This window comes from Myotis lucifugus, unplaced genomic scaffold (genome assembly GCF_000147115.1).
Source record: "Myotis lucifugus unplaced genomic scaffold, Myoluc2.0 scaffold_27, whole genome shotgun sequence".
Lineage (NCBI taxonomy): Eukaryota > Metazoa > Chordata > Mammalia > Chiroptera > Vespertilionidae > Myotis > Myotis lucifugus.
The window spans coordinates 1,403,823-1,429,723 of NW_005871075.1; the positions used below are offsets into that span (position 1 = coordinate 1,403,823).

The 25,901-nt window shown below is 39.5% G+C and overlaps 1 protein-coding gene and 1 non-coding gene across 2 annotated transcripts in view; one reads left to right on the forward strand and one right to left on the reverse strand.

Annotated features, from left to right (window-relative positions):
• Positions 1-25,901, forward strand: part of SPIDR (scaffolding protein involved in DNA repair) — a 256,942-nt gene that overhangs the window by 93,324 nt on the left and 137,717 nt on the right. The window contains exon 6 of the mRNA XM_023751910.1: positions 3,208-3,458. Within this exon, the coding sequence (XP_023607678.1) occupies positions 3,208-3,458 (251 nt within the window). The remainder of the gene's footprint in view (positions 1-3,207; positions 3,459-25,901) is intronic.
• Positions 16,839-16,967, reverse strand: LOC111825465. The gene has a single exon (XR_002828636.1). It is a non-coding gene; the product is annotated as a small nucleolar RNA SNORA11 (small nucleolar RNA).

The following is a 25,901-nucleotide window of genomic DNA, read 5'->3' on the forward strand; positions in this document are numbered from 1 at the left end:
CCTGCACCCTCTCCAATCTGGGACCCCTCAGGGGATGTCTGGCTGCCGGTTTAGGCCTGATCCCACTCCCCAACCTGGAGCCAGGATTGAGCCTGCAACAGAAGTATGTCCCCATGACCAAAATTGAACCCATGACCCTTCAGTTTGTGGGGCTGTGCTCTAAACACTGAGCAAAAGCAGTTAGGGCCAAACCGGTTTGGCTCAGTGGATAGAGCGTCAGCCTGTGGACTCAAGGGTCCCAGGTTCGATTCCGGTCAAGGGCATGTACCTTGGTTGCGGGCACATCCCCAGTAGGAGGTGTGCAGGAGGCAGCTGGTCGATGTTTCTCTCTCATCGATGTTTCTAACTCTCTATCCCTCTCCCTTCCTCTCTGTAAAAAATCAATAAAATATATTTTTAAAAAAAAAGCAGTTAGGGCTTCTTCTACTTCTTAAAGCAGCCCTTTAACATTTCTTGTAATGGTTTGTTGGTAACAAACTCCTTTATCTTTTCTTTTCTGGGAAGCTCTTTATTTCTCCTTCACTTTTAAATGATAGTCTTGCTTGGTAAAGTAGTTTTGGTTGAAGGTTCTTCCTTTTCATCACTTTAAATATTTCATGCCAACCCCTTCTGGCCTAAAATGTTCCTGTTAAGAAATCAACTGACAGACTTATGGGAGCTGCCTTGTAGGTAACTAACTGTCCTTAATATTTGCCATTTTAATTATGATGTATCTTGTTGTGGGCCCGTTTGGTTCCATTGTGTTTGGGACTCTGTGATTCCTGGACTTCTGTGTCTTTTTTTCGTCACTAGATTAGTCAAGTTTTCTGTCATTATTTTCTCAAATAGGTTTTTGATCCCTTGCTCTCCTTTTTCTGGTATCCCTATGATGCAGATGTTTTTGCACTTCATGTTGTGCCAAAGTTAAACTATCGTCATTAAAAAATATATATTTTTTGCTATGTTTAGTTGTTTTTTTATCCCTTGTCTTCCATATCATTGATTTGATCCTCTGCTTTATTCTACCAAGTGTTTATCCCTTCTAGTGTGTTCTTCATTTTAGATATGTATTATTTATTTCTGACTCTCCTTTTTTAGGGTTTCTTTGTCTTTTTTCTTGCTGCTGAGTTAAACATCCTTGTAATCATTACTTTGAACGATATGTCTGATAAATTCCTTGGCTTCATTTCATTTAACTCTTTCTGGATATTTCTCTTATTCTTTCATTTGTAGCTTGTTTCACTTTTCTCCCCATTTTGGCTGCCTCTTTGTGTTTATTTCTATGTATCTGATGGATCTGCTATGACTCCAAGTCTTTGTGGGATTTCCTTACTGAGTAGGGTTCCGTTTGTGGTCTCCTTAGTCACCTGAGCTGGGTGCTCCGGAAGTGTCCCTTGTGTGGGTTATGTGGGCCCCCTGTTGTAATTGAGTCTTGAGTGCTATTGGGTAATTGTGCGTGGTATCGACCCTCAGGTTGACTGACCGTGAGGCTGCACCCTGACCACTGCATGCAAACTGCTATGCAGGTGTTGACCCCACAAAGCGGAGTTCACCTCAGTAGGGTTTGTTGCCTACTGAGATCTCCCTTTGGATATGCTGCTTGTGAAGCTTATTGGATCCTGCTCTGATGTCTGAGTCTTGCCACTGGGTGTGTTGGTTCTCGGCTGCCTGGGTGGGACTGTGGTGGAGGCCAATGTAAGATGCTGGCAACTTGTTTGGAACAGTCTCGATGGGGCTTCTTCTGTAAACCCTTTGTTATAAGACTTTTGCTCAGCTAGTCTTCAGTTGGTTATTCAGAATGAGTGTTCTGTAATTTAGTTGTAATTCCTGTTTGGTCCTGGGGAGGAGGCAAGTGTAGCTTTCACCTCTTCCATTGCCATTTTGGATCTCTAATTCATTTCTTTAAATTAAAAAACAGAGTAATAGAAAAACGTAAGTGTATTTACCACAAAGAATTCATAACACGTTTTAATATTGTCTTATTTTTGATTTAAACATTTTATAACAGAAACAGTATGACAGATAAGTTGGAAATCTTCTGAGTTTCCTTCCCTAATCATATTCCTCTTTTTCTCTCTTTAGAATGAATTGTTATGAATTTTCTATGTATCCTACTAATCCATATTTATGTACTTTTATTACATATGTATTCATAACTATACAGGTTAGGGCAAAAGTAGGTTACAGTTATTTGTATGGAAAACAATACAAAAATTAATAAATAATAATATTAGAATAAATTCTGTGTTTCATGTACTCCCAACTGTAAACCTACGATTGCCCCACCTTGTATGGGTTTCTGTGTTTTAAAAAAATAACATCATGTCATACTCTACAATCTTGTGTACCCCATCTTCTTTTTTATATCTCTCTATGCTGACACATATAGCTCTGGCTCACTTACATTAACTTCTGTGTAGTTTCTATTGTATGAACACACAACAGTTTTTACCCATCCTCCTGTTGGTAAGTGCTGAGTCCAGTTTTCTGCTCTTACAAACACCTCTGAGATGTGCTTCCTTGTTTAGGTCTCCTAGTGCATATGACAAGAGTTTCAGAATATATATCCAGGATTTCTGAGTTATAGGACTGTCAACTTCATTTATCTCATTTAATCTTTAAAAATATTAATTGAGGCTATTGGCATGATTCCCATTTTACACATGAGAAAACTGAGGTGCTGAAATGCTATCTAACTTGTCTAGCTGGATACTACACCTAGTACTTGAATCCAAATAGAATTTTACCCCCATTAAATCCAGACCCCTAACACCTAGCAACCCACATGCATTTGCCACTTTTAACCTTTATGATCATTAGAACAGTTGCAGCCAACCAGTCATACTGCATCATTTGAAAGTAGAAAATCAAAGCAGGTAATAAGGTGGAGGAAGTATATAAGAAAGAAGGGTCACTTAGGTGCCCATACTTCCTTTGATATATGAAATAGTGGGTCTGTGTTTTCCATACACACAAGACTGTTTCTTTATGATAGAAGTCTACACTTTGTATTTCTTTAACGCAACACGCAGGCTGTTTTGTGATCATGGTATCTCCCCTGCCAGGTAAGTATGCAGGCTGTTTTGGACTTTAAAAACAGAGAAGCATGTTAGAGTCTGTTTTTATTCTGCAAAGTGTACAGACCATTTTTTTCCAGGGGAAGGAAACTATCCGAGCATGATTCTTTTGTTCATGTCCCTTTATTCATACTTGAGCCATGTCTTTTAGACTTTATTTTTCCTTTTGTTTTTTCTTTCCCTTCCAGGTAGCAGATCTGGTGTATTAACTGTGAAAATTCTAGAGCTGCATGAAGAATGCACCATCCACGTCGCCATGTGTGAGCAGTTAGTGGGACTGCAGGCTGGCGGCTCTTCTCAAGCTGAAGCCCCTGGGCCTGGCCTGAAGGTTCTCTTCACCAAGGAGACTGCACACCATCTCAGGGGGCAGCCCCAAGACATCATCCACATCTACCCTCCCTGGTGAGTGCGGGGACCTGACTCCAGGAGCCACCAACTGTGAGTTTGTCCCTAAGGCATTTGTCTCAAAAATGTTGTCAGGAACATTTTTGTCGCTTTATTATAGAGACATGCCAGGGGAAGGAGCCAGAATTTTATGGAACAGAAGCACTGATTTGTCTCTGATGGCTTGTTTGTAGGGTTTAATCTAAAGAGCATAGATGGTCACTCATGGGTTAGAAAAATTATTTTTAGGATATCATTTTTGCTCTCTTCTGCATGGAATATTAATTTTTACCACAAAAAGAAGAAAATATTGCCAGAACTGGTTTGGCTCAGTGGATAGAGTGTCGGCCTGCGGACTCAAGGGTCACGGGTTCAATTCCGGTCAAGGGCATGTGCTGGGGTCCAATCCCAGCGGGTCCAGGGGTCCCCAAAGGTGTGGACGGAGTCGGTGAAGAAGGAATGACACGAAGACAGCTTTCAGTTGATCAGCAGCCTAGTCAGGACCTCTAGCCAGGATCTCCAGCCAAAGTTCTGGTCGGAGTTCTGGTTAGGAACTGATCAGGATCTGATGTTTATTGTCTTGTTACATCCGTATTTATACCAGCCGATTTTAATCCTGTCAATTTCTATTACAAAGGTTAGGGCGTTTCTTATCTCCATTCCAGGGAGTAAAGATTATGTAGCTTAACTACCCGCCTGGCACTTAATTAAGGGGTTGTATCCCCTCCCTAACCTCAGGGAAAAATCCCCACCTGGGGAAACAACCTTTCTCGGAGAGGTGACCTTGGTTAAAACACATGGCGCTAAAGGGAGCAAACATATTAAGAACAGTATGCTATATACGCCAGGTCCATTGAAACATATGCTGTGCAGATGTTTCTTTCCTGCAGCGACTGTGTCAAGCAGCAAGGATGGACCGGCTTCCGGCAGGCATGTGCCTTGGTTGCGGGCACATCCCCAGTGGGGAGTGTGCAGGAGGCGGCTGATCAGTGTTTCTCTCTCATCAATGTTTCTAACTTTCTATCCCTCTCCCTTCCTCTCTGTAGAAAATCAATAAAACATTTAAAAAAAAGAAGAAGAAAATATTGCTGCTTTGAGGGAGAGATTCAGCAGCCTCGTTTAAAAAACTATTAACTTTATCAGCAATTTTTAAAGTTTCTTTTATCTTTTTACTGTGTCTGTAGCAAGTGATCATGCGGCTCTAGTTAAATTCTTCCATTAAGGCTGAAGATATCAGGATAACTTGCTTTATTTTATTATTTTAATTTTTATTGAACATTATAAGATATATGCAGGACCTTACACAGAGCATAAATATACATTTCAATGAATAATCACAGAGGGAATAGTAATTCCTATCCAGTCAAGAAGTAGACTGCAGCCGAAACCGGTTTGGCTCAGTGGATAGAGCGTCGGCCTGCGGACTGAAAGGTCCCAGGTTCGATTCAGGTCAAGGGCATGTACCTGGGTTGCGGGCACATCCCCAGTGGGAGATGTGCAGGAAGCAGCTGGTCGATGTTTCTCTCTCATCGATGTTTCTAACTCTCTATCTCTCTCCCTTCCTCTCTGTAAAAAATCAATAAAATATATTAAAAAAAAAAAAGTAGACTGCAGTTTGTACCTGCGACCACCCTATCCCCTTCCATTTCCTCTCTCCCCCTGCTCCTCCAGGTGACCATGATTTTAACTTCTGATGCAGTAGAGTCCTTTGAATGTTTGAGAACTTTATATTGATAGAATCATATGGTAGTCATACAGTGTGCATTCTCTTTCATTGGACTACTTTCTCTTAATATTATGCTTGTGAGATTCATCAATTTTGTTGCATGTTGCTATATATTCATTTTCATTGCTATATAGGTTTCCATTATATTAGTTTATGCAATTAATTCATCCGTTCTTCTGTTGGCATAGCTAGAATATTGTGGTTAATACTGTAATGACCAACTGTCATTTTGTGTAGCTTACTCAAGAAATACAGCTCTATTAATTCTCTTCTCTGAAATTCCCCATCATCCTAGTCATGCATCATTTTTCTATCATTTAAAAATTATTTTAAAATTTTTTCTTGACCATATGTCCTCTTCCTCTTGGTATAGTCTTCTTCTATACTTATAACAACATGCCTTGGGGAGTTGTTGAACCACTGTGTCCAAATTGTCCCTTCCATCCTTTCCTGAGCCCATTTCATTCAGGCTTTGGCCCGCACCCCCCACCTCTCACTCCGCGTTGTCCACATTGCTTCTCCAGTGCGCATTTGTGAGAGAGCCGTGTTTCCTTGTGCAGTGCTTGCTCCTGGTTTGCTTCCCTGTTTCCCCTGTGCTCCTCCTCAGACCTTCCCTGGCTTCTCAGTACTGAACTGCTGCCAGGCTCCGTCCTAGACCTCTTTTCTACTCACCTCACCACCTGGTGATTTCATCTCTTCCTACCCATGGGAACCTCCTCACAGCTCCACTTCCAAATCCATACAAAGTCCAGCATTTCTTTTTACTTCTAGGCCATGATCCTTTCCAGGTAATCACTTTTTTGGGGGGATTATTGCAACAGTCCCTTAAATTTTCGCTCTGCCTCTTTCCTTCCCCTCCGCCTGTTTCTACTCAAGATGACTAGAGGAGCAAAGCTATGAATATGTAAGCCATCATACTGGTTTTTGGCTTCACGCTCCACCTCATGCAGAGTCAAAGCCCCTCCTGACCTCTGGAATCTCATCTGTTCCTCTCAGCTTCCCCAGTTCCATTTTGGTCACCCTGGACTCCACCCTGGTCCTCAAATTCCATGCCACTCTCTACTCTTACTTCGGGGCCCGGGTTTTTGCTGCTCCTTGTGCTGGGATGCTTTGTCCTACCACCTCCACCTGCCTGCATGGGTTGCTGTTATAACTTCTAGACATTTACTCAGCTGTTACCTTCTAAAGAGGCCCTGGGTCACATAGCTAATGTTGGAAACTACCCTCTTCTACACCATTTATTCTCCTTTTTTTTTTTTTTTCACAATCACACATATTACAGTTTATCACTTTTTATTTCCTCATTTGCTTATTGTGTGTCTCCTGCTGCTAGATTTTTTATGTCTCCTTTACTTCTTAGGGCCTGAGGACACTCAACAGAATTTTGATGTGGAATGAATGAGCAGTTTTCTCCTTGTCCTAACAGTGCTCCTCCCATTCAGGATCTTGTTACTATAATTCCTTCTGTTCTTTCAGCTGCTTTATTCAGCTCTTTAAAGTTATTGGAAGTCCTTACTGGAAATTTATGGTTAAATCCAGTAATATTGGCAGTATTTGATTTTGCAGTGTGTCCTAGTTTCATCTTCTTTATGAACATACAACAGCTGTTTATGATTTAGTTTATTGTACCTCAGTAAAAAATGTGTATTCAAGCTATGTTGATTTTTTTACCATGAGCCATAGAAAACTCAAGCATAGTTATCTTGGGGAACTATCTTTAAAAACATTGTGTGTGTGTGTGTGTGTGTGTGTGTGTGTGTGTGTGGCGGGGGGGTTATATCTTTTCTTTAAATAAGCAGGTAAAGTTGAACTTCTAGAATTATTATGTAGGTCCCTATAGCATCATAATTCCTCTAGATAATCTAAGATCAATAGTCCAAGAGAAGAAAAGCCAATAGTCCCCAACAAGTATTTTTTAGAAAATAAAATACAAATGGTTCTAAACACAAGGAAAGATACCTACATCCATATGATAGAAAAAGAATTGCAAGTTAAGATGATAAATACCACTTTTCAGTTTGCTTAATATCAGTACAGAGGGTTGGTAAAGGAAGCAAACAGGGATTTAATGCACTGTTAGTGGGAATGTAAACTGGTGCCACATTACAGTGTGTGCTAAAATTCAAGAGACACATCCTCTGGTCCAACTACATATAATATTTATAGAAATTTATCTTATAGCTCTTCTTCACAAATATAGAAAATGATGTATCCACTGCATTAATGTCTGAAGTAACCTATTTGTCCCTCCCAAGGGGCTGATTGACTAATAATGGTATCTCTGCATTAGAAGTCAATGAAAATAATGTAGCAATATTTACATACTGATATACTCTTATGAAATGATCTGCAAAACATTTTTCTAAAATAGAAAAGCATGGTACACAGAGTGTCAGGGTTAGCCTCCTGGAGGTGGAGATTCTCTAAGCTTTGAAGACTAAGTTGAAAAGAACCATGAAGGGACTGTAAAGGCATTTGAAATAGAGGAGACTGAATGAGCAGAGACCAAGAAGCCAGAAGGGCCTGATGAAGGGTGTATGCTGGGATATATGGACGGAGTGGAAATTCTGCACCAGGAGCAGCAGCAGGTGAGGATGGAGAACCTGTGCACAATATTAAAGGAGCTGGTTTTAATACTCCCTGCTGCCTAGGGAAGAAGACATGTGATCCGATTCACAGTTTGAAGTTTGTGGAGGATAAGTATGTGTCGGAGGCCAGAGTAAAGGCATCTCAGAGGCTTTGGGGGTAGCTCAAGTGTAAGGGAAGATGATGATTTCAACTAGAATAGTAAACAGTGGGTTCAGAATATATTTTGGAGTTAAGAGGCACATGATTTGGTGACAGGTTTGATAGGGTATGTGAAGGAAAGACAAGGAAGATTCCTCTAACTTTTGGCTTGAGTTATGACGCTGAGTAGTAAAATGGGGAGACATAAGGCATATTTTGAGGGCATAGTCAACAGTATCTTCTTGACACCAGCAATAGTTAGAGCCCTGGGTAAACATGAGAGAAACCGTGATGCCAGAAGAGAAACTCAGCCCATCTGAGTTTTTAGTGCACGCATGTGTGGTAGTGCCAGCGGACCAAAGCTCTGTTTGTTCCTGCTTCATATTTGCTGCCTGGGATTCTTTGAAATTGCTGGCTCTTATTGCTAGACATAAAGCAATGCTAAAGTTAGAACTTTGTTTGCTATGTGGGATTATCTTTCTGTTGTGACAGCCAAAAAGCCAAATTTTCTCTCCAAAATGACAGGGTGTTTTGAGAGAAAATAAATAGAAAACTAATACACTGTGAAAAGGACAAAATATAACATGATGATGATCTGGACAGACAAAAACATTGGAGGAAAGGAGAAAAGGAAATCAAGCTTTTATGCTTCTATGAGGAAGAAGGAAAGCAGGCTTTCAGCTGGTGACCACAGAACACTTTTCCATGAGGTCTTCATAGGAATACGACTAAAAGCTCCTGTGCTCAGATTACTTCTGGACTGTAGGGGTTCTCAAAGGTCTCTAACTTGTGAATGTGCATTACGACTTACAATAGAGGGAATCAGAAACAGAGGCGAACCTATAAACAAAACGTTAGCAAACAGCCTGGCCCGTGTTGCTCAGTGTTTGAGCAACGACCCATGAACCAAAGGTCACCAGTAGATTCCCAGTCAGGGCATATGCCCAGGTTGCAGGCTCGATCCCCAGCAGGGGGCTAGGAGGAGACAGCTGATCCATGATGTTTCTCCCTCGTCAAAGTTTCTATCACTCTATCTCTCTCCCTTCCTCTTTCTCTAAAAATTAATTAAAATCATATTTTTAAAAATATTAGCAAACATTCTTACCTAAGAGTGGGGTCAAGAAAACCAAGGGGAGGAATATCTCTAAAGAAGGCAGAGAAAGAAGTTCCAGAAGTCCATACCTCATCTAAAGCACTCCTGCACTGGCAGGAGCTGTCTGTTTTAGAACTATTCTAGAACTCTGGAGTCTAGTTGGACACTTGCAGTGTGGGGAAGACCTTGATTAAGAGTAAGTTTGGGGGAATTTCAGCCTTTAAAGTGATAGCACCTATCTTCCCACATTCCCCAGCCACACAATCCTGGTTCAGAATGCTGGAGCTAGGGTGGGTGATATATGAGGGTTGTGTATTGATTCCTCAGTGCTGCTTTTGAGCACTGGGGGGACTAATGCAGAGGCTAGTGGACATTTTCAAACTCCCACAGGCTTAAGTGGTTTCCAGGAGACTTGAATAAATAATACTTATAGACCTTCCCACTTTTGGGAGCCAAGCATTTAAGAAAATCATTATCAGTTGACCACAGAGACAATGAAGTAGAAATGTCAATCACCACATATGAGAGGGAACACACACCTTGAAAAAAATAGCATGAAAAAGTCATAAATGGATTAATTCAGCCTTTAATAAAATAAGTCAGCAATCCCTGAGGAATAGAAGAATTAAATTTCTAGAGTTAACACAAAACAATACTCAAATATCCAATTCTCAGCAAAAATTATAAAATATACATATATATAGAAGAAAAATGGCCTATTTCACAGGAAAAAAAAATAATAATTTGACAGAAACAATCACAGAAGCAGCCCAGACATTGGAATTATTTGTTAAAGATGTGAAATCAACTGTCTTAAACATGTACAATGAGTGAAAGGAAAATATACATTAAAAAATGAAAGGAAATCAGGAACAATTAATGAGAAAAATGAAAATGTAAGTAAACATATAGAAATCATAATATAAAGAGAACTTTTGGAGTTAAAAAGTACAATAATTTAAAATTTAAAACTCAAGAGGTTACAAAGGAGATTTGAACAAGTGAAACAAAGGATCAGTGTTATGGTAATACTAGGAAATGAATACCCAGAATCTTAAATTTAAAAAGATTTACTACAAAATACCTCTTATATTCTCAATGAAATAAAACTGGAAATTACAAACAAAAGGAAAACTAGAAAATGCATAATATGGAAATTAAGAATGTATTCTTAAACAACCAATGGGTTGAAGAAGAAATACAAGCGAAAATAGAAAATAACATGAGACAAATAAAAATGAAAGCAAAACACCCCTAAACTTACTATATAAAAGCAGTCCAGCATTGGAAGTTTATAGATGCAAACACATTAAAAAAGAAGAAAGACCGCAAATCAGTAACTTATATTTACACCCTAAGGTACTAGAAAAAAAAAGAAGGGCAAACCAAATCCAATGCCAGCAGGATCGAAATAATAAAAATTAGAGAGGAGATAAATGAAATATAGAGAGTACTATATAGAAAAACATTAGAGAAAGTCAATTAAACTCAACGTTGTCTCTTTGAAAAGAGCAACAAAGCTGACAAACACTTATTTAGACTGCTCCCCCGCAAAGTGAGAAGACTCAAATTATTACAATCAGAAATGAAAACGGAGACATAATTATTGATTTTACAGAAATAAACAGGATTATAAAAGAATGGGATAAACAGTTGAATGGGAAGAAATTTGATAACTTAAGTAAAATGGGCAATTTCTTAGAAACACACAGTCTCCCAGACTTATTCATGAAGAAATAGAAAATCTGAAGAGACCTATAACTAGTAAGGAGATTAATTCAGTAAGCAAAAGTCTTTCAACAAAGAAAAGTCAATGACCAATGAATTCTTCCAAATATAGAAAGGAGAATTAGTACCAGTCCTTCTCAAACTCTTCCCAAAAATTGAAAAGGAAAGAATGCTTGCTAATTCATTCTATGAGGCCAGCATTACTCTGGTACCAAAACTAGACAAAGATTATAACCCCCACCCCCAAAATAAAAACTAGAGACCAGTATCCCTTATTAATATTGATTCAAAAATCCCCCACAGAATATTAGCAAACTGATTATTTAAAATGTTTTTTAAATTTATCTTTATTGTTGAAAGTATTACAGATGTTCTCTTTTCCCCCCATTGATCCCTTCTACCCTACTCCTACCCCCTCCCCAGGCCTTCACCACACTATTGTCTATGTGTATGGGTTATGCATATATGCATATAAAAGTTCTTAGCAGCATATCAAAAAGGATTATACACCATGTCCAAGGGGAATTTATTCCCAGAATGCAGGAATGGTTCAGCATTGGAAATAGATCAATGATTAATAAAGGAGAAAACTAAGATCATCTCAGTTGATGAAAAATGGTCAACAAACTAGGAACAGAAAAGAACCTCCTCAGCTTGATGTGGGACATTCATGAAAAGCCAACAGCCTAATACCACACTCGATGAAAAACTGGAAGTTCTTTTTTAAGCTCAGAAACAAGACAAGGATGCCCACCTTTTACAATTACATTCAACATAATGAAAATTCTAAATAGGGCAGTTAGGCAAGTAAAACAAAGCAAAGATATCCAGTTTGGAGGAATAAAATTGCTTCTGTGTGTAGATGACATGATCTTATATGGAGAAAACCCTAAAAATCACATGCAGTTTAAACTAATAATTTCAGCAAAATTGCACGATATAAATCAGTATGCAAAATCAGTTGTATTTCTGTATACTAGTAATGAATAATACAAAAAAATTTTGGAAACAATTTCATTTACAATATATCAGAAAAAAAATTAGCAATAAATTTAACCAAGAATACAGTGAAAATTTGCTAAAACAAATAAATGGAAAGACTTCCCATGTTCCTGAATTAGAATTCTTAATATTTTTCAGATGATAATACTTCCCAAAGCAATCTACAGAGGGACTGTAATCCCTATAAAATTTAAACACTATTTCTACTAGGAGAAAACCCATCCTAAATTCATATGGAATATCAAGGAATTCCAAATAGCCAACACAATCTTGGAAAAGAGCAGTAAAGTTGGAGGACTCACACTTCCTGATTTCAAAATATTATACACTAATTAAAACAGTATGGGCCCTGGCCAATGGTTAGAGCATGGGCCTGTGGACCAAAGGATCGTGCGTTTGATCCCTGGTCAAGGGCACATACCTCATTTGCAGGTTCGATCCCCAGCCCCAGTTGTGGGAACATGTGTGAGGCAACCAGTCGATGTGTCTCTCTCACATTGATGTTTCTCTCTCTCCCTCCCCTCTCCCCTCTTCCCTCTCCCCTCTCCCCTCTCCCCTCTCCCCTCTCCCTTCTCCCTTCTCCCCTCTCCCCTGTCCCTCCTCTTCTACCGTCTTTCTAAAGATCAATGGGAAAAATATCCTCGGGTGAGGATTGAAATAAAGAAAAAAACAAAATAAAACCCAAAAACAAAACAGTATGGTACTGGCATTAGGACCGAATATCTGTCCTATTCTATTCCAGAAAAATGGAATAGAATAGAGAGCCCAAAAATAAACTCTTATACATATAGTGAAATAGATGATTGGAAATTGGATAGCCACATGCAAAAGAGTAATGTTAGTCCATATACAAAAATTACCAATCAACTGAAGAAGACCTAAACTTAAGAGCTAAAACTATAAAATAGAGGAAAATATAAGGGGAAATCTTTATAACATTGGATTTGGCAATTATTTCTTAGATATGGCACCAAAAGCATGGGCCAATTAAAAATAAATTCAATTTAATATGTTGAACTTCATCAAAAACTGAAAACATTTTTGAAACAAAGGTCAGTATCAAGAGAGTGAAAAGACAGCCCATAGAAAGTGAAAAAATATTTGCAAATCATAGGGCCAAAGAGAAATATTGATTCCTTATATTTGAGGGACCTTGGTTGAAAGAGTATTGAGTTAGCACCGGCCAGAATTTACGATCCAACACTGCATTTCTAATCATTTCGTTGAGCCTCATTATGTTCATTTCTAACCTGGCAGGTGAGATCTGCTGTGCCTTTTCACAGGTTACTGAGGATAAGTAATGAATAAAATAGTCCACCATGAAACTGATTGTTTCAACATCTATTTCTCTGTGACATAGAAACATAATCATAACTGTGTTTCAGAGGCTTCAACTTCACATAGTTATTGAATATGAAAATCATGTAAAAGTCAGGTGAAAACTCCATAGAGTATTGTGAAATAATGTAACATAATATTATAGGTTTCAAAGGATTACATACAGCATTGCTTCCTCTGATCACACATGTTAAAGTAAATTAAGTAAAGTGCCTGAACGAGTGTGATTTATTAGGGCCAGAGAACACTGTCTAGAGAGCAAGGTTTATTTACATCAGAGAAGCTAGACATCACTGGTTTCAAAATGAAAATTTTGATCTAACAAAATTTAGTGGTTACTTGAAGCCAGTTTTGATCTAGCTTTGAATCCCTGTTAAGAGCATTACAGTTAAAGCAATAAATTTATGGTTAAACATTAAACATTATTGAGTGAATAGAATGCTTCATATCTAATGCAGCCTCCCTATTGGCCCACCTGTACTCCTTATCACAAAAGTAAAGATTGGAAAGACAAACAAAAGTTTCACTGTTTAAAAAGTTTCTTTCCGGCCATAGTCGCCCAGGCATGGGTTGTGAGCACAGCCCCTGCATTGCTGGCCGCCAGGTGCTGCCTCTGAGCTCATGGAGAGAGAAGGTATTAAAGGTGTCACTGCATTGGCCTCCCAGTATCTCTCTTTAAGGACATTCCACTTAGCACCCTCATTCTTTCAGATACAATAACACATTGTGACCCATTAGGTTAAATAATAAATGTGAACACAAATGTTATATTACATAAATTAATACAGGCTTATTTTTGCTTAAAAGGTCTTAGGATCAGTCATGTTCTTCATCTCCTGGAGGTTTGCATCAGCTAGAATAAAGAAAATTTTCTTAAATTTTTCTCATTGTTTCCTTCTGTTGTTTTTAACACAACCACGATCAAGACAAAAGTCAAATCAGAGATGGCCTTAAGCTGGTCTTGTTCTCGAAATGATAATGACTTACGATGGTCACTGAGGGTTCACACTGTGTTTTCTCCTCTTGTGGAGAAAGACACTTCTTCCTGGAGTGTCTTTGCACACCGCCCTGGTCCACATACAGAATTTGTACTTCTCCTGCTCCTTCTATGTTTACCTTTTTGCCATGTTCTACCTAGTTCCAGGCAAGCTTGTTGCTCTCCCTTATGTGGCACATTAGTGCCTTCACCTGCCTCAGTTAGAGCACATCCAACAGAAAAGTCACCCACAGTCACACTCTGTTCTTTCCTCCTGCACAGTGAACTGCTCGAGTTCAGCGCTAGTATGATTTGTGTCATGAATGGAACTTGGCTTTGCAAGAGCAGTGTGATCAGATGGTCTTCATATTTTCCAGGAAGGTCTTGAAACGAGATAATCAGCTCATTTTTAGGAATCAGACATTAGGGTAGGAATATGTATGCTCTTATTTGCAGCTATAAAAGCACATAGTTTACCTATCTTTCAGCCCCAACAAAGATAAAACTGCTTGGGAAGTTTTCACTGTCCACAATCTTATAGGACAGAGGGCTGACAGTAGCAGAGACAGGTAGTGTTCACTTAACAGTAGTACTATCCTATTAAATTAATGCCACGCTGACAAATAAAATTCTATGAGCATAATCACTGCGTTTCCGTTGTTTTCCCATGGGACATATTCTCTCTCATAGGCTAGCATGGTGATGCTGAAGAGTCCCTTCAGCATTCCTATTGGGTGAAGAAAAATAACTAGAAGAAAAAAAATCACACTTGTTTTTTATGTACAAGAGCTGAGTGTTTGAAACCGAGTGTATTGAAACCGAGTTGGTACTGTTTAACCTAGGTTGTTATAAGTTTAAGATGTTACATTTCATCCTTTTTTTAGATGGATAATTTTAGTTCCATATTATTTTCTCTAGTAGGTTTATAAATTATTTCATTTTGTATTGCTTAAGTGGTTATTCTTATGTTTTTAGCATGCCTAATTAAACATGTATTAATATATGAATTTCTAAAATTAATTAATGCTGCCTCACTAAAAAGGCAAAATCTTAGCACACTATTATTTTCCCCCCACCCCACTCCCATTCATTCCCTCACCCACTAGTATCTGTGTCCATTGGTTATGCTTATATGCATGCATACAAGTCCTTGGGTTGATCTCCTACCTTCCCTCTGAGGTTTGAGCCTCTGATCAATGCTTATCTGTCTCTGGATCTGTTTTTGTTCATCAGTTTATGTTGTTCATTATAATCTACAAATGAGTGAGATCATGTGATATTTACCTTTCTCTGACTGACTTATTTCGCTTAGCATAATGCTGTCCAGTTCCATCCATGCTGTTGCAAATGGTAGGAGTTCCTTCCTTTTTATAACAGCATAGTATTCCATTGTGTACCACAGTTTTTTAGTCCACTCATCTGCTGATGGGCACTTAGGCTGTTTCCAAATCTTAGCTATTGTAAATTGTGCTGCTATGAACATAGGGGTGCATATATCCTTTCTAATTGGTGTTTCTAGTTTCTTGGGATATATTCCTAGAAATGGGATCACTGGGTCAAATGGGAGTTCCATTTTTAGTTTTTTGAGGAAACTCCATACTGTTCTCCACAGTGGCTACACCAGTCTGCATTCCCACCAGCAGTGCACAAGGGTTCCTTTTTCTCTGCATCCTCTCCAGCACTTGTCGTTTGTTGATTTGTTGATGATGGCCATTCTGACAGGTGTGAGATGGTACCTCATTGTCGTTTTGATTTGCATCTCTCGGCTGATTAGTGACTTTGAGCATGTTTTCATATGTCTCTTGGCCTTCCTTATGTCCTCTTTAGAAAAGTATCTTTTTATGTCCATGGCCCATTTTTTAATTGAGTTGTTTATCTTCCTTTTGTTAAGTTGTATGAGTTCCCTGTAAATGTTGGAGATTAAACCCTTATCGGTGATAACATTGGCAAATATGTTCTCCCATGCAGTGGGCTTTCTTGTTGTTTTGTTGATGGTTTCTTTTGCTGTGCAGAAGCTTTTTATTTTGATGTAGTCCCATTTGTTTATTTTCTCTTTAGTTTCCATTGCCTTAGGAGCTGTATCAGTGAAGGATTGCTTTGGCATATGTCTGAGATTTTGCTGCCTGTGGATTCCTCTAGTATTTTTATGGTTTCCCATCTTATGTTTAAGTCCTTTATCCATTTTGAGTTTATTTTGTGTATGGTGTAAGTTGGTGGTCTAGTTTCATTTTTTTGCATGTATCTATCCAATTTTTCCAGCACCATTTATTGAAGAGACTGTCTTGACTCCATTGTATATTCTTGCCTCCTTTGTCAAATATTAATTGAGCATAGTGGTTTGGGTCCATTTCTGGGTTCTCTATTCCATTGGTCTATATGTCTGTTCTTGTGCCAGTACCAGGCAGTTTTGAGAACAGTGGCTTTGTAATACAGCTTGATATCTGGTATTGAGATTTCTCCTACCCTGTTCTTCTTTCTCAGGATTGCTGCAGCTTTATTCGGGGTCTTTTTAAATTTTACATGAATTTTTGGAGAGTTCATTCTAGGTCTGTGAAATATTCCATTAGTATTTTAATGGGGAGTGCATTGAATCTATACTAGTAGATTGCTTTGGGTAGAATGGGCATTTTAATGATGTTAATTCTACCAATCCATGAACACGGTATGTTCTTCCATCTGTTTATATCTTCCTTTATCTCTTTTTTCAACGTCCTGTAGTTTCCTGAGTACAGGTCTTTTACCTCCTTAGTTAAGTTTATTCCTAGGTATCTTAATTTTTTGTGTGCAATGGTAAATGGGATTTTATATATATATATGGCGTAATGTCACAGGAAGGTCATGGTGTCCTGCCACCTGTGAGGAGTAAGCCCAAGTTGCTGTTGGATGTGTTATACACAGAGGAGCCATTTTCCAGGCACTCTGCTCTCTCCACATCCAAATGGGATTGTTTTTTAATCTCTCTTTAAGTTCACTATGGGTCTATAAAAATGCTATCGATTTCTTGGCGTTAAATTTGTATCCTGCTACATTGCCGAATTCATTTATCAAGTCTAATAATTTTTTGATGGAGTCTTAAGGGTTTTCTATGTACAGTATCATGTCATCTGTGAATAATAACAATAATAACAATTTTACTTCTTCTTTTCCAATTTGGATGCCATTTATTTCTGTGTCTAGCACTTCCAGTACTATGTTGAACAAGAGTGGTGAAAGCAGGCATCCCTGTCTTATTCCTGTTCTTAGGGGAAATGGTTCTAGTTTTTGCCCATTGAGTAGTATGTTGGCTGTAAGTTTGTCATATAAGGCTTTTATTATGTTGAGGTATGATCCTTCTATTCCCACTTTGCTGAGCATTGACTTGTTTAATTTTTTAACAGATTTTTTTGTACCGTTAGATCTTTGACCAGTTATTTCTTTTAAAGTAAGTCTTTTTTTGTTTTGTTTTGTGCTGTGTTGTTTTACTTGTTAAAATCCTTATACAGTGGGGCCTTGACTTACGATTAATTCGTGCTGAGACCGAGCTCGTTAAGGAGCTCGTTAACTCAAATTACTCTATCAACTCAATGCAGAAAATTGGCCGAGAGACAGCTGGTATCTCAAAAAACTCGTTAGTTGGGACACTCGTAAGTCAAGGCCCCGCTGTAGTTTATATCATCTAGCTTACATTAACTTTACCACTTTTACTTCCTCCCATTCAACAGTTGATAGAAAATAGCAGCATAAGAAATAAGCTATGGAGCCAATCCATACTCCAAACAGAGCACGCACATTGCTTTTGATTCTAATGAGCCCTGAATAAAACTTTGTTAGTACCAAGTAGTTTCTCTCTGCTGGCCCTTGGGGGTAATTGCCATCCCCAAAACAGCTAGCTCAGAGGAACAGACAGACCATTTAAAATAGGTGGCTGCACAGATTATTAACCAAGGAGGGAAGTGAGAAACTGAACTCCAAAGACAAGGGAACTGATGAACCGAACCGTTTGGTCTCTAGAATAGGGATTATGTGAACTGTATCTGTTTCTTTTTCTGGGAGAGGGTTTCTTTATATCCAGTTGTCACAATTGTTGATGACCCAAAATAAAACAAACGCTTGCCTCTGTGAGGTCATTGAGGCATAATATAATCATGATCTAAAACTCTCAGTCTCCTTCCCATCAAGTGGCTCATATGCGTCCTTAGAAGCATGTTTAGGACACTGTTGGTGTAGAGATGGGGTGGAGTTGGAGTTATACCTAGAGAGTGCTCTCAAATTACCAAGTAGAGGCTCCCACTACAAATGTCAGTTCCTCCTTATCAGGTTAGCAAACTGTTTCTGGGATTGTCATTTTGATTGAACTGGTTTTCAAGAATGAATTTCTGCAGTTGGGGATAAAAGAGTTTACCACAAGGAAAGAGACTGAATGCCTGGTATATGACCTGACACAAAGAAGTCACTAAATAAAGTTGTCAAATGAGTGAACGGACATTAAAGTTCTGCTGTGATAGATAACGGTCATTTTTGGTGAGATCTTTCTTGCCATGTAAGTTCTTTATGTACATTGACAATTTGAGGTCAAATGAGTCAGTCCCCCTATAGCACTCAGTCTGGGGAGGCTGTTTTGTTACTGCTTCCTGGAGCAGCTGTGAATTTGTTGATAAGACTAAACAAGATGACCCAGATTACCTACGGTGGGCTCAGCTGTTCCTGCCTGTGGTGGGGGAACCCCGTAGTCCTGGGTGTGGTTCTCGCTTGAAGGAAGGTAAATCCATCACCAGCATTGTCCTTCCATAAGAGCAGAACATTGGGGGAGGGAGGTAGTGACGCTGGCCCTTTGTTCTTCTGTGTAGTACCTCCTACTGTTGAGTCACTCAAGGTTCAATTGCCCTGGACAGGTATTGCTATGAGAGAGAGTCTTATAGTTCTGGACATGTAACAGCAAAAGAATCAAAACCATGTATTAAAAAGCTGGTACTAGACACAGTTGTGATCCTGGATTTTAAAAAAGAATTGCTGTAAAGGAAACCATTGGGATAGTTGGTAAAAAAAAAAATGAAAAGATATACTCCATCCATATCATATCTTTAGGGAAAAGCAAATGCAGCGATGAAATAGTGCTACCCATTTATTACAATGGCCAGAATCAGGAACACTGACAACACCAAATGCTGGCAAGAATGTGGAGCAACAGGAATTCCCACTGCTTGTGGGAATGCAAAATGGTTTAGCTACTATGGACAGTTTGGCAGTTTCCTACAAAACTAAATATATTCTTATCATACAGTCCCGCAATTATGCTCCTTAGTATTTACCCAGGTAGTTGAAAACTTAGGTCTACACAACAAACACCTGCACAGGGATGTTTATAGCAGCTTTATTGATAATTGCCCAAACTTGGAAGTAACCAAGATGTCCTTCAGTAGACAAATAGATAAATAAAACTAGTACATCTAGAAAATTGAATATTACTCAATTTTAAAATAAAGTAAGCTAGCCCTAGCTGGTTTGCTTCAGTGGTTAGAGCATCGGCCTGCAGACTGAAGGGTCCCAGGTTTGATTCCGGTCAAGGGCACGTATCTTGGTTGCAGGCTCAATCCCTGGCTCTGGTTGGGGCCCTGTGTGGGAGGCAACCAATCCATATGTCTCTCTCACATCAGTGTTTCCATTTCTCTGTCTCTCCCCCTCCCTTCCACTCTCTCCAAAAAAAAAAAAAAAAAAAAAATCAATGGAAGAATATCCTAGGGTGATGATTAACAAAAAAATAAATAAATAAAATAAAGTAAGCTATCGAGCTATGAAAAGAGATAGAAGAACCTTAAATGTATCTTACTAAGTGAAAAAAGCTAGTCTGAAAAGGCTACACACTGTGTGATTTCAACTACATGGCACTTTGAAAAAGATAAAACTATGGAGACAGTAAAATGATCATTGGTTGCCAGGGATTGTGAAGGGATCTCGAGATAAGTAGGAGGAACACAGAATATTTAGGGCAGTGAAAATACTCTGTATCATTATACAGTTTTCTAAACCTATAGAATATACAGCACCAAGAGTGAACCATATTGTAAGCTATGGACTGTAGGTGATTATGATGTGTTAATATCGGTTCATCAATTATAACAAATGTACCATTGTGTTAAGGGGATATTGATAATGGGGGAGGCTATGCATGTGTAGCGACAGGGGACACATGGAAAACCTTTGTACTATCCCCTCAATTTTGCTATAACCAAAAACTGCTCTGAAAAAAGTAAAGTCTTAATTTAAAAAAATAAATGACAGTAATATCTGCAGTTTACTCTGTATGGTTCACCAAGAGAATAATAATAGTAACAAACAACCTGAACCACAGTAATATGTATGTGCATTGTATTTGGAGAGGGTGACAAAGCAAATGTAATCTAAGGTTCACCCTTCACAAATCCAGGTCAAGAGTACCGGAGCATTCTTGCCTATTTTCTGTAAGTCTGAAAATATTTAAAAATAAAATATTGAGGCAGAGACTCTATTTCAGGAAGCCACAAAACCTTAGGAAGCCACAAAAACCTATTTCCAAGAGCAAAGAAAATGGACGTAAATGGAGCATGGAGGCCAGGGGCAACAGGTTAGAGCAGTTGTCCTCTGCTGTTTGTCTTGGTGCTTTGGAAGGGTATGGGATATGGGCATGCAGAGATTTAAACTGGCCCAGAATTGAGCCTTTTATTTTTAAAGTAATTTCATATCAAGGTCTCTAAGCACACAACAATCTGCAAAGAGATGGAAAGAAACCAGGCCACAGAAGACCGGACAGTGTAGGAGGAGTCAAGGCCATGACCTCTGCATAGTTCCAAGGATCCTTCAAGCCAGGAGCGCTTGCTGCCTAACTGAAACGTGAAGCCTGAATAATTAAACCTCCCGTGCATCAGAGCTGCCCCTTCCTCAGGCCACGTGTGACTAAACAGGACTTGATGTGGTGACAGTGGTCTGTGCTGCCCACTCACCTAATTTTATTCTTCCCATGGGGTAAAACCAACATCTTCCAAGTTAGACAGGCTTCTCACAGGCTCTCCTCTGCCACAGGGTTGATTTCAAACATCTGTCAGCTCTCTCATCGCTGAGAAACAGGTCAGCCACGGGGTATTTTAGCCCTAATGAATTCACCTCTGGCACCTAGCGATTGGCTAACTCAGTGGTTATCATGGAATACCAAATCACAAGTGACAAGTCAGTGCTTAAGTATTCACAGGCTGTCCCTGCAGAATGGCTCTAGTAGTTTCCTCTTCTATTTTCACTGCTGTACATTTCATTCCTTGCCCGAACCACTGCAGCGACTTCCAGCTGGTTACCTACCCACTTCTGGGATCTTCTTTTTTCAAGCCCTTTTGTGTCCTGCTGGTTTTGCCACAGTCCTGACATAAATTTTGGAAGCCTGGTTTGGGCCTGCTGCTCATTTACTCAAAAATACTAGGTAGTTCCTTGTAGTGTATTACAATAGAGACTGCTTGTCAGTGTACAAGTTATGATTCCCTCATACAACTTTTCCAAGTTTGTTTTCTGTTGCTCTGTTATTTATTCTGTGGGCCAGCTAATGAACCAATTTAATATTCCTGGTATTTCCCCCCTCACTCTGCCTCGCATGTCTTCATTTAAGACATCTCAAATTCCATTTTCTCATCAAGTCTGTCCTAATTCTTTCCAGCTGTATGGGCTCTCTCCAGTGTTTGAACCCTTGTCGCTTTTTGTTTGTTTTTTTAAACTAGTGTTTCTCATGCAGAACTTGTCATATTCTCCTTAATGGGAGAGCTGTTCCATGGGTTTCTCCTATCTTCATGCTTTGCAGATGGCTAGTTCTTTAAGAGTGGTGACTATGGATATGGCAAAGAAGAGACCTGCAGTTATAAAATGTGCTGTAATTTGCAGTGACAATATAGAAACACATTTAATAAACAACTTTAAACCTATAACCAATAAGAAAATCTAAGTTAATGCCACAAATACCACTATTAGCTATTTTAATAAATTGTTTAATCAGATTTTTTAAATGTATTCACTGAAAAACATCTAAGAAAGAAAATTAATGCTATGGGAGTCCAACAATAGGTCATTCTTTTAAGTATTAGACTTTATTTTTAAAACTTCAGCATCAAATAGAAAAATATTAAATGTGGGCCATTTCTTAATAGTCATTTTAAGATGCCTTGTGTCTCATACTGTGAAATAAAAGGTGGAAACTATGATAATAGTCCTGGGAGCAGAGGCCTGGGACCTGGTAGAGGCCAGCAGGCCCAGCAGTCTGTCCAGTCCGTACAGGGGTGGCAGGGGGGTCCACTCCCTGTGCTCAGCTGGGAGGAAATCTTACTGTTTCTTTCCTCAGGCCTGGTCGCCCCCAACTGCCTCCCTATGGGCCTATAGATCAATGGAACACACAGAGAGCCTAGAAATCAACCCACACCTTTATGGTCAATTAATATTTGACAAAGGAGGCAAGGGCATACAATGAAGTAAAGAAAGTCTCTTCAATTAATGTTGTTAGGAAAATTGGACGGGGACATACTAAAAAAAATGCAACTAGACAACCAACTTACATCATACACACGAATAAATTCAAAATGGATAACAGACTTAGATATAAGTTGTAAAGCCATAAAAATCCTAGAAGAAAACATAGGTAGTAAAATCTTAGACACCTCTTAGAGCAATATTTTTGCTGCTATCTGAGGGACAGGGAAATACAGGAAAAACTAATCAAAGGTGATTATTCCAAACTAAAGAGCTTCTACACAACAAAAGAAATCACTAACAAAATGAAAAGTGAACACACTGCATGGAAGAACATATTTCCCAATGATGCATCTGATAAAAAATTAATCTCCAAAATATATAAAGAACTTATACAACCCAACACTAGGAAGACAATCCAATTTAAAAAAGGGCAAAGGACATGCATAGACATTTCTCCAAAGAGGACATACAGATGGCTAATAGACATATGAAAAAATGCTCAAGGACATTAATCATCAGAGATGCAAATTAAAATGACAATGAGGTATTACCTCACACCTGTCAGAATGGCTCTCTGTTGTGTTCCATTGTCTATATGCCTGTTCTTATGCCAGTACCAGTCTATTTTGAAATCAATGGCCTTGTAGTATAGCTTGATATCTGGTATTGTAATACCTCCAACTATGTTCTTCTTTCTCAAGATTGCTGATGCTATTGCGGGTCTTTTTTGATTCCATATATATTTTTGGAATATTTTTTCTAGTTCTATGAAATATACTATTGGTATTTTAGTGGGAATTGCATTGAATGTATAGTTTAGATTGTTTTGAGTAGAATGAACATTTTAATGATATTAATTCTTCCAATCCAGGAACATAGTATATGCTTCCACTTTTTTGTATATTCCTTAATTTCTTTCTTCAGTGTCATATAGTTCTATGAGTACAGGTCTTTTACCTCCTTGGTTAAATTTATTTCTAGGTACCTTATATCTTTCTGTTGCAATAATGAATGGGGTTGTTTTCGTAGTTTCACTTTCAGATAGCTCATTATTGGTGTATAAAAATGCCACCAATTTCTGGATGCTGATTTTCTATCCTGCAACTTTGCTGAATTTATTTTTTAGATCTAGTAGTTTGTAGGTGGTCTTTAGAGTTTTCTATATACAATATTATGTCATATGCAAATAATGACAGTTTTATTTCCTCCTTTCCAATTTGAATGCCTTTTATTTCTTCTAGTCTGGTAGCATGGCTAGAACTTCCTGTACTGTGTTAAATAAGAGTGGTGAAAGCAGACATCCCTGTCTTATTCCTATTCTTAAGACAACGCTTGTGGTTTTGACCCACTAAGTATGTTGACTGTAGGTTTGTCATTATGGCCATTATTATGTTGAAGTCTGCTCCCTCCATTTTCACTTTACTGAGAGTTTTTATCATCGGTGGGTGTTAGACTCCAACTCTCGTTCCCCCTGAGGTGGCCTTGCGGCAGGATTGAGTTGAGTACAGCCTGCCGTCTTCTCTGCAGAAGCAGTTTCAGTTGCCCTGGCTGAGAGGTATTGATCAAAAGAGCCTCCAGATTTACAGTAAAATACTGCGCAATCAACTTGGACAGGTTGAGAATGTTACTGTCCCAGTCCACAGGAGGGGGCTAAGCACTTCCTCCTGGTCCCAGACTTGGAATGTCCAGCGCTGAGCAGCTCTGCATTCCCCCCAGAACTGCGCTGGGGTCGGGTGAGGCCCTGGACTCCACAAGGCTGTTGTAGGTGATGTGTACAGCCTGTAGGAGGGGAAGAGGGCTCTCCCTCTCCTTCCTGAGCTGCCTGGTGGAGCTCACAGGGAGCGTGGATCAGCCTCTCCACCATGCAGTCCCAAAAGCCAGCACTCACCCATCTGTGTCCCTGATAGATGCCTCCCTGGGGGATACAGTCCCTGAGATAAAATCCCAGCTCTGCACAGAACCGCGCCTTCGCCGCCAGTCCAAGCAGGAGGGGTTAGAAATCAGCCCCACACAGGACTCAGATCTCTCCAAGGGGCCGAGATTCCCAGCTCCACTCATGCTCTCAATTCTTCTCAGTGCGGGCCACAAATCCCTCATCTACCTGGCTCCCCGTGCTGCTATCCCCACAGGGCGAGCAGTCCTGGAGGCTCCACAAGTAGGGGGAGGGCGTCCAACCTGCACTCAAGGTGGGAGAATCCTTTCCCCTTTCCCCAAGCCTAACAGTTTAGTCACTAACTGGGGCTCTCTGCACAGTGCCTACAAGAAAGTAGAACTTTCCAGAGGCCCCTCTGCTGGACCCAAACACCACAGCGCAGCCTTTCCAGTCCTCAGAGCCTGAAGCGAACTTCTAGGGCTGGGGCTGCTAACAATAGGAGCACTCCTGCACTGGGAGGTGCTCCCGGTCTCCCAGGCACACAGAATCCCCCTGGTTCCCTCTGCCCAATGCTGTGTGGGCTCTGCTTCCTGTCTCTGCTGCTTGGGTTTGGGATCCCTGTGTAGGGTGGAGACCCCACACTCCCAGGCGGAAGGAATTTTGCAGCTGATAACCCTCCGGCCTCTCAGCCACTCTACCTTCTCAAGGGGGTCCTCCCCATTTCCGTGACTCCCCTCCTCTTACCAGCCTCTACGTTGTTTCTTCACTGCACCTTAGGTATATTTCCAGTCAGCTATACTAGTACTTCATTTGGTTTTTCATGTTGATCGCACAGTATTTTAGTTATAAATCTGGTCCCTGGTTTGGATCAAGGGCATGTAGCCTCTGGCTACTCTGCAGCCTTCTTGTCTCTCTCCCATTTCATTTATTTTAAGAATTCTGACATATAAATTAAATTCTTTTACAGTAGAGTAATTGTGTCAAATTTTAAATTTCTATCTTATTTTGTATGGAGAAAAGTAGAATTTTGAAGTAAAAAGGAAAATTTGATGTTTATGTTTAGGGAGGTGCTTTGTGTTCTGATGAAATGATTGAGTTTCCGTAGGGTCACATTTAGGTGGTATGTGTCTGCTCACCTTGTAGAGTGAGTTAGGAAGTCTTCTCTCTCTTACTTTTTGGCAGAGTTTGTAAATGGTTGGTAGAATCTCTACCAGTGAAACCATCTGGGCTGGGGCTTTTGTTTATTAGAAGTGTTTAATTTACTAACTTAGTCTCTTTATTTATTATAGATCTATTCTGAAAGGTTAATGTGGGGAAGGGGGTGCTCTGGAAGGCTAAATAGCCATCTCAGATGGTGTATAAAGAAAAATTGAATTTATTTAAGGAAAAGGGGGTGGAAGATGGGAATATCCAAAGGGAAGGGCTATATAGCTCTTAGCTAAAGGGTACTGGGTTCATGATGGCAGCAAAAATATACTTAGGGAGAGAAACCAAGATGGCGGCATAGGTAAACACCTGAAATTGCTGCCTCGCACAACCAC